At 27.3% G+C, this 9,736-nt stretch overlaps 1 protein-coding gene across 1 annotated transcript in view; it reads right to left on the bottom strand.

Moving 5' to 3' along the window:
• Positions 1-1,659: 1,659 nt before the first annotated feature.
• LOC129959539 (unconventional myosin-VI-like) overlaps positions 1,660-9,736 on the bottom strand; it is a 51,224-nt gene continuing 43,147 nt past the window's right edge. The window contains exons 18-27 of the mRNA XM_056072419.1: positions 9,517-9,607; positions 7,856-8,006; positions 7,504-7,721; positions 6,979-7,057; positions 5,501-5,550; positions 4,633-4,740; positions 3,562-3,665; positions 3,293-3,421; positions 2,671-2,862; positions 1,660-2,583 (exon numbers count right to left, since the gene is read on the bottom strand). Of these exons, the coding sequence (XP_055928394.1) occupies positions 2,447-2,583; positions 2,671-2,862; positions 3,293-3,421; positions 3,562-3,665; positions 4,633-4,740; positions 5,501-5,550; positions 6,979-7,057; positions 7,504-7,721; positions 7,856-8,006; positions 9,517-9,607 (1,259 nt within the window). The 3' untranslated portion in view covers positions 1,660-2,446. The remainder of the gene's footprint in view (positions 2,584-2,670; positions 2,863-3,292; positions 3,422-3,561; positions 3,666-4,632; positions 4,741-5,500; positions 5,551-6,978; positions 7,058-7,503; positions 7,722-7,855; positions 8,007-9,516; positions 9,608-9,736) is intronic.

The following is a 9,736-nucleotide window of genomic DNA, read 5'->3' as shown; positions in this document are numbered from 1 at the left end:
CCATCAAAATCCTATGCGGACTTGCTACTGCTAAGAAATTAATATATGTAACACAATAAACTTTTTCTTTCCTCATGATGCTAGTAGGACATGAAACGAATTTCATTTTTTTAAAATAATCATGCCCATTGAAATAAATAACTCTTTAATGGACAGGTAGTACTAACAGTCTAAGGCATATTTCACAATCAATGAATTGTTGTAGAAAAGTTCAGATTATTCCACAATTAAAAATAAATAACTGAATTTTTCAATCCTTAAAAACCCAAGACCAGTAAAACAGAGAATGCATTTCAACACCAAAAATTAAACATTAAATGTGTACAATCTACTACTATATTTCAATATACGCTTTTCATAGGTTTCACCTTGTGACTAAAGCTATCAACAAACAATGGCATCAAAGGTGGTGTTATATCTCTCCTCCCACTTTTACTTCTGAGGTACAGCACTATTTATAGACAAAATTTGAAAGCACAAAATTTTACACAATGAGAAAAATTTTAAATCTTTGGGTACATTTGACGTAATAGAACGTTCCATATTTGTCTAAATTTGTTTCCATTATTTTTTTTGGAATTCTAATTAACTTAAATCATCTCAATATCATGTAGCAGTACATGATAATAAGAAATAAATTCTTACATAAAAGCTACTGCCTTCACATGTTCAAAAAATTAAATGCATTTCAAATACAAAAGTTGTAACAAATAAATGTGTAGTCAAAGGGTTTAACTATGCCAAGGCCTTTATTCCTAAATGAAATATCTTAGATTCGCTCTATTAGGAAAAATATCGGCAAAACATTAGATTTCATTTATAGCATCTTATTACCAAAATAAGTACAATTGTTTTACAATCAAATTTGAAATGCACTATGATAATTAGAAAAGTACATTTTTTTCTTAATTAGCTGGATTTGCGCCTGTTTGGTATTTCTTCTTTTAAAATTATAATTTCCAGAAGCTATGAATTTTGGGTTCTGCTCCCTCTCACACAAATCAGTAATTTGCAGGCCTTTTTTTTTCCAGCACTCGTCAATGAATGGTTCAATTGGAGATCTTACTGTTGCATTTTCTGTTTTTATCACTAAGCAAAAGGAATAGAATACACTGCTATAATTAGCTTTAAATAGAAAGGGAGAAGGATAAGTTTTCAGGAAATTCAGATATTCTATTTCTTTAGTATTAACGAGACCTTGGGAACAAATAATTTTAATAAAAGGGTGAATGAGTTTACCTTAAGTAAGAGAGCGGTGTTCTCATTATAAGAACAGCAAGTATAGAAAAGTTACTATTCTAAGTTGACAATTCTTGAGTATTCATTTGAATATGATTAAGCATGCTATAAAATTGTCTTTAAATAATTCACCCAATCTCATTTAATGATTGTATTATGTAAATTTTGCTTACATATATAAAGCTGTTCACGTATCAGTTAATAGAAAGTCTTTTATTCTGATAGATTCTCAAAAACTTATTTGAATATTAGTTCATTCAAACTTTCATTTCACTATCATATCTGCATCGTTTCAGTTATGGTATTGCATCACTTATTGATTTTGTGCAGTTTTTTAAATGTAAATGAGAGGAAATAGATGGTATCGTAAACATAAACATAGCATGCATTATGTGAATAACAAAGTATAAACAGTGAAAAGAAACTATAAACTATTTATTCTAGAAAAGAAGCATACAATTTTAGCTGCCCATACCAAGTCTAACCAAAATGTGTAACATATATTGAAAAGAAATTCAAAAATCAGTGCACTGTGAAAAAGACTAGTTAGAATAATCACCACTTTTTAAATTTGTGAATTGTAATATTTCATTTTAGTGATTTGAAAATATTGCTAGTCCATAAGTATTTTTTTAAAAACTAAATTTGTGTGTAACATCCATTACTAAGTAATAAAAAAAAACTGTAATCAGTAAATATGACATTCATAAACAACTAGACACAATGACAAAACATAAGTAAAAATCCATTGAGTAAATGCACTTAGAGCAAAAACTTGTATATTCTTTTTTTAGATTGATGTATTTTTTTAAATAAGTTTTCAGTAATAAACTAGTAACCAGATTAAAACATTTAGTAAATATCACAAAAAGTTCATAAAAGCTCAGAAAAAAACTTTGAGTGTAAAGATAACATTCATTTCATAAACTATAATGAAACAACATAGTTAACAATACATTCATTAGTTAAGTTTAAACTCTTAATTTGGACAGTTAAATAGTGACCATTATTAATAAACATTATTCAGATAGCAGAAATGAACTTTTCCCCTTGCATTCAAAATAAATCATTTTCAAGTCAAATCAATAAAACGATAATTAAAAATAAATATATATCCAATTTAATATAATAATCATACTCTTGTGCCCAATAAAATTAAACCATATATTAAACATTATCTTGTTAGCATTTTGAGATTTCAATTTCTTTAAGGAACTGTAGAACTTGTTTTACTGTGCTTATCCCACACAGCATTGAATTCCTCTTCAAGAATTTCAGCGCCTCTTTTCTGTGTAAGGCCTGTTTCATCCAAACTTAATTCACACATCTGCATGTCATCTTTGCCTGAAAATTAAGGAAACCATAGTGAGAAAGTAGTAACAAAACTACAGTAGTAATTTTTAAAAACAAGTAGGAAAGATATAAAGCTACCTGCTACTAATTGGATTGGAGGCTTGTCAGGGTGAAGTTCCATTTGCCTAGCAATCCACTGTCCTTTAAAATGTGCGTACCACCAGCCTTTTTGTGCTGAGTTCCTAACAAAAGGAATACGAAAATATCTGTCTGCTGCCACAGTCCCAAGAGAAGATTTTCGGGCCGGAGGCATAGGTGGTGCTTGTTTGGCTGAAAGAAAGATTTGAATAATTTAAAAACAGCTTATATATTAAATATTATGCATAACTATTGAAACCACATTAAGCCAACTCATTTTGGGAAGGAAAAAAAACAAACCCCCATTTCTAAACTCTACACTAATATAAACTTTCATTAATTTTTAAAATTTTAATATCAAAATTAACAACGGTGGAATTATATGCTTATCAGTCAATAACTACACAAATATTAGAACAAGGATTATCGGAAACTTTTTTTTGTTAATAAACACTTATTACTTTTGAACTTGTGACTAAATTTAAACCTCATGATTATACATATTAAAAAAGAAAAAAAAAAATCCTTTAATGCTTACATTTCAAAATATTGAAATATATCTACATTATTTATCTTGGATATTACAAAACTTAGCAATGGAATATTACAATGATTTATTTACCTGACTGCATGATTGAATCTGGAGCTCTACTTTGACTGCTTCCTTTGTGCATATTTTTAAGCTTCCACGAATGATAAACTTTTAATCTACGATGGAATTCTTCTCGACAAGCATCCAATAATTCTAAATCTTTAAACATACAAGGAAATAAATATGTAAATGTACTTTCCAGTATTAATTATTATCGATATAAAGATCAACATAAAAATAATTTTGAAGAAAAGCAAAGTTTAAAATATAAATTTCATGGTTATAACAAAAAAATTTACCGCATGATGTATTTATGGCATCTCGTAGATCAGAATATTTCCATTTGGACAGGTCATACTTTTTGGAAGCAAGTTGTTCTTGTTGTTGTAACACATAAGCAGATCTGGCAGGAGAAAGGCAGGAAAAAGAATATATATTTAAAAATATTATTTTAGTCATAATCTAGTATGAAAACTGGCAAATGATGCAAATTAATTAAGCTCCCATACTGTACTCTTAAAAAATTATTTTTTTAAACTTAGGAATAATTCAAGCAATTTTAATTTTATGTTTATTCTAAAGCACCTGATTTACAAAATGACAAAAACTTATGATTTTGAATAATTAATCAGCTGATCATTCATATTTATCTATTTTCACAAGAATTTCAAGCAACATATCCAAAAAGAATTTGATCTAGTTACATTTAAAACATGTTTATTTATTGTGCAGAAACAGTTTAAGTATCTTAATATCAAACTAAGTATTAAGTATTCAGAATGAGATCTGTTTGGTCACATACTTTGATATAAGTTTTATTAAAATGAGTCGCATATAAAATAATCAAACTATTTAAAAGTAAAACTATTCTAATTCAACAGTTTAAAATTGCTGAAATATTTAGAAAAAAAAAATTGAATCAGATATATTTGGACACATAAATGATAATTTTAAAACAGTAATTAACTTTAAAGTATTAAATAATTGCGTATTTAAATAGAAGCAAAATAACAAAACAGTAGAATTTTCCATTACATCATAGTTATGTATTTAAATTCTATAATTCATGTTAATCTTTGCGAAGGCATCAATAAAGATAAACTCGTCTAACATTGTTTTGGAAAAACTGAAAGATTGGAGTGGAGAAGTTTTGAATTATATTTTTCTTCATATTCTGCAGAAACTATTCTATAAAAGGTATTAGAAAAAATGGTTACATATATTTATTTTTGAAGCTCTACATACAAATTCAGTAAAATTTAACTAAGTAATGTTGCAAAATCAAGATGAGCTTTTAATTTTTTTAACGGTATACAAGTAAATAAATTAAAAGCATTATTCTAACATTTAAAGAATGAAAATAAAAATACCTTGGAAGAGGAGGCGGAGTTACTACTTCATCAGGAACACCATTCATATCTTGAGCTAAACGAAGAGCAAGTTCATGATCACTGTGTTCTTGCTGCAACTGTTGTTGCCTAAGGATTAAAATTGAAACAATAAAGCCATTATTCCAGAAAAATATAACATTTAAATAAAATAATTTATGTCTGAGAGTAATATGAATGTTTAAATTAATACGTTTATAACTAAAGAATTGATAACTTTCACAAAGTTTATAATTGCTTAAAAAGGTCGTCAATAGATAGGAAATATTCAGTATTTAAATGAAATTCTCATAGAAAATTTTCTATAAAAATACTAATTCAACTAATACAAACATAAGAAATTTAGATTGCAAGTAGCAATTAATAATTTAGACTTGTAAGTAATTTATCTTTAAAAAAGTACAAGCAGAAATTTAACCAGTAATCAGTATTACACTATTCAAGATCATATATTCTTTTTCCAAAAATGTAAGAAATCTTTAATATAAGTTAATGACAAAGATATGCTTTATGTTAATTTGTGATCTGTAAACCATTGTATCTGTAAACAGAATGATTTTGTAGCCGACTTTATAATCTTTAAACTACAGACAATGACATAATAACCAGCACTCCACTTTCTCAACATATCAATGAAACGTCTGAACTATAACAAATCTCACCAAAATCGTTTCCAAACTTATGGTATATATTTTCATTAAACAGAAAATCAAACGCTGTTTTTTTTTTTTTTTTTTTTTTTTTTTTTTTTGGATTCAGCTTATAAATATTTAGAAGTTTCTAAGCTGATTTTTTTTATAGAATTTAATCAATTAATATCACATACACAAAGATTTTATTCAAACAATACCTTTTCAGTTCTTCTTCCTCCTGTAAGCGAAGCTGGGCTTGGTATTCTTCCTATAAGCATAAAAACATTATTAATTTTAAATATTTATTTAAAACTATTTTAATAAGTATTATAGGTATTTTGATAAATTCAGAAGGAGTAAACAGAATATTAATATACTCCAAGAATTTAGGCAAAAACAACCTCAACAAATATTGTGTGAATATAATTATGGGAATCATCCAGTGGGTGTATGGTGAATCCAGCATAATGGATAATGGAAGACGACACTTTATTCCACAAAACACGGGTAGTAAAACTCGGCCGAGGTGCACACAAAGAACAATACTTACAGAAATTATCGACACAAAAGCAAACTGCAAATCGCTACTTAAATAACAGCAAGAGCACTCAGCGCAACAGCTCGGAATGCGATCAACTTTGCAAAGACAGAATTTATCCTTGTGTGATCTCTTTGCCTTTTACATGGTATGGAATTTTCAATAAGAACCTCTGATTTGAGTCCTAATAGAGTTAAAGCCATCCACTGATCATCACTGATCTGACATCCATTGAATATATATTAATAATCACTGTAAATCCCTTTGCCAAGCTTGACATTAATTTAGCATTATAGATTTGTATCAGTATTATCTGCAAATAAGTCAACTATTATAGTTGAAATAAAATGTTGAATCAGATGACTTTTTAAAAGAACAGACTTCACTGAAATATAGTTCTTGGAATATAAAATCCAAATGGTATGCAAAGAAAAAAAAAAAAAAAAACAACTATTCACAATTGAACATATTATTAGTAAATTATCTGTTTATGTTTATTGTATATAAATAGTCAGTGTTGTAAAAATTCAGGAAAAACCATGACAAAAACTCATTTTTCAAAATTTATAATGTTGATACGGTTGCTTGACCTTAAATGAAAATACCTGCATTTAAAAACTTATCAAACATTAGCTTTACACAGAATTATATAAATAGTTTTGCATATTCATGGAGTAATTTAGTATAAAGGAAACAAAAAACAAAATCAAAAGCTGATAGAAACAAAAAGTAAATTGAAATATAATATACAATGTATATAGCAACATATTTTAAGATAATTTGATTATGATTTCCTTATAATAATCTATTGTGAAGTTTATTATTTCTGTTTTCACTTATAAGATTACAGGGATTTAATAAAAAGTGAAGCATTTTCATTAATTTCGCATCTAATACACCTATCAATTAATCAATGTACCCAAATTTCTTATTAATAATTATTTTTAATTTCAAAACAAAAAATACTGTAAAAATTAAGTCCATAATTACCATCCACAGTAGTTCAATATGATAATATATATACAGCGAATAAGAATGTTGTGGGAGGAAGAGGATTAGCTATTAAAAGCCCTAATTCATGTGAATTTAAATTTCCTAATATTAAAAAAATTAACGAAATAATATATTAAAAAACAAAAAGAAACATTTCTTACTAACCATCCGTTTTGCATTTTCCTTCTCCTCTTTGATTCTACACTCTTCTTCCATTTTCCTCTGAAGTTCAAGTTCCATTTTTCTGTAAAAATACAAATTGGTTGAATTAAGTGGCAGAAAATCTTTTTGGTAGCAATTAAATAAACAAATGGCGATGAGAATTTCTAAAAACAGAGAGCAATTTTCGAACAGTGGGGAAGCGGAAAAAGAAATGGGGGCAAAATAAAAAGAAAGAGGTTAAATTAACATAACAATATTATTGGCAAAACTAGTAAGAAGAGAGTAAGTTTTAAAAACTTTATTAAGTAATTTATCAATCTTAAATGTTTAAAAAAAAACTTAAAATTGAAAATGTATTTTAAAGTTTTTGCTTTAAAGATTTAACAAATAAAACAATAGTGGTAATCTATTTTACAGCAGTTTCTTAAGATAATCATTTCTAAACAGATTTGAACAAACAAGTAAATTTGCAACAAAAATTGTTTAAAAGATAGAAAATTTATAAATGTAAAATGCCATCAGTTTAACCTTTTTTTCATTTCTTCTTCTTCTAATTTCTTTTGTTTCTCTTCTTCTTTTTTTAATCTTTCACGTTCCATTTCTTCTTGAATCTTTCTAACTCTCTCCCGCTCCTCAGCAATTTTCTGTTGCTCTACCTTCTTTTGCAAATTCAACAATAATTCATCAACAGCTTTCACAAAATCCAGGTGATTTTTCTCCATTTGGTGAATACTCAAATCAGTAACCTTAAAAATCAATAGGTATTGGCTGATAGAAAGTAATATAAGAATGTGTGCAAAAATTCTATTAGTAATAATTTTGTTAATTATATGTGAATTGGGATAAACTTTTTATGGTGTGGAGAAATAGTAACACTCACCTTAGCCTGTTGAATTGCATATTTCATTTTCTCACGAAGTGCTTGTATTTCAGCAGAGGATTTTTTCTTCTCTTTGTTTAACTGAGAAACAATCTGTGACATTGCATCCAGCTTTTCGCATAACTTTTTCAATTTCATTATGTACAAGTATCTAAAAAAAACAAAAAACAATGCTATAAAAATAAAAAGTAGTATGCCAATCAAATTCTACAAATCCTGATATTTCAAAAAGAAAAATATAGAAACAACTACAGAATATTCATAGTATCTATATAACTTATGCATACAGATATATTAGGAAAGTCTTCTTAAGAGGACAGAAAAATAAATAAAAATCGATTTCATTCTATTTAAAGCAGCTTAACCTTTTAGGCTTTTTATATAAACAACGGCAGGTGTGCGATATAATTATTCATTTCACTTATAATAATTCATTTAAAGAAATATAAATAAGCAATATCTAAAGTGATTTAATAAAGTAATTTAGGTGACAAATTGGTAAGCCTTGACAAGAACAGGACGGCATGGAATGGAGTTCTGAGGAAGGTCAGGGCCCATCTTGCGCTGTCGTGTCAGTGAGAAAGAAAATAATTTAAGGAGGTATTTTAAATATTTTACGAAGAGTAAGTTGAACATGAAGTAGGGAAATTCAGGAAGGGTAGACGAGAGTTCATTCGTATTCATTCATTTCAAGGAATATTGAAAGAAAATATTCGTTCTCTCACTAATGTCTCATCTGCAAATTATCATTTGTTAACTGATTTTTCAAAGCTATAAAGGTTGATTGTGAAATCATTTACACAAAAACTTATTTGCATTATTAAAAATTCAAAAGAAAGGCAAAAATATTTCAAGCTTTTGTAACTCTTTATTTTATTCAGCAAACGAATGGAGGTGAAATATCTGTACAAAAATAAATATGTTTTTTAGTTAAAATCAAGTTTTTGGCAATATGTTAGAACACAAGCATAATTCACATTTTTATCATTCTAGTTTTAAAAATGTATGGCACATTAGAAGTTTCGGTAATAACTTAATTGTAAATGCTTTTTCCGGGTAAAAAAGAAAAATAGTTCAAGTAAACTGTTGATAATAATCATGAGGTAAGAGAAATGTCACGGAAATGAAAAATATTGCCCCGTAAGATCAGATAGTGTTTATTGAATTAACTTTCAACACTATTCATATATTGTATACAAGAATAAATTGCAATAGTTATTTACCAAGAGAAGAATTTTCTTGCAGTCAAATTATATAAAAAATGCATATAAAAATTTGTTTTAAGAGGTTTACCCCCCCCCCCCCCCCGTTTTAGGTGGTTATGTTTTTAATACCTTTTCCTTATAACCTTCCTTATGCCTTCACTATATAATAAACATTTCTTTGTATTATAAAGGGAGTTAAAAATCTTATTAAAGCAAAAATATTCAAGGGATTTATAATAAAAAGTTATATAGAAAAGTATTAAACACACTCAAAATGTTTGAAGATTTAACTTTTATCAGTTTGTATAAACTTCTGGTTTATAGAAGCAAGACCAAGAGTAAAAATGCATTGATACTAGAAAACATCATTGAATATTAAAATGATAAGTAACAAATTTCACATTAAAGAAGATTTTCATAGTTCGCAAACAGAAATGCAAATAAAGAACTACCTACCGTGGTCGGTACTTCCGTTTTGCGAGGCACATACGGAAATTCTTCTGGATGACAATAAGATTATTACGTCTGTACAGAATTTTATTTTTCACTAGACAGAAAACAAAGGAATCTGATATCAGAATCTAAAATTTCTTAACTACAAAAAATAAATTTCACCATGATTGTTCAGATTATTAATAAGAATTTGTTCATAGAAAATAACAGTAAAATTTGCTTC

Source organism: Argiope bruennichi, chromosome X1 (genome assembly GCF_947563725.1).
Source record: "Argiope bruennichi chromosome X1, qqArgBrue1.1, whole genome shotgun sequence".
Taxonomy (NCBI): domain Eukaryota; kingdom Metazoa; phylum Arthropoda; class Arachnida; order Araneae; family Araneidae; genus Argiope; species Argiope bruennichi.
Note: the sequence above shows the minus strand (reverse complement) of the source record. Positions and strands in the feature narration are given on the sequence as shown.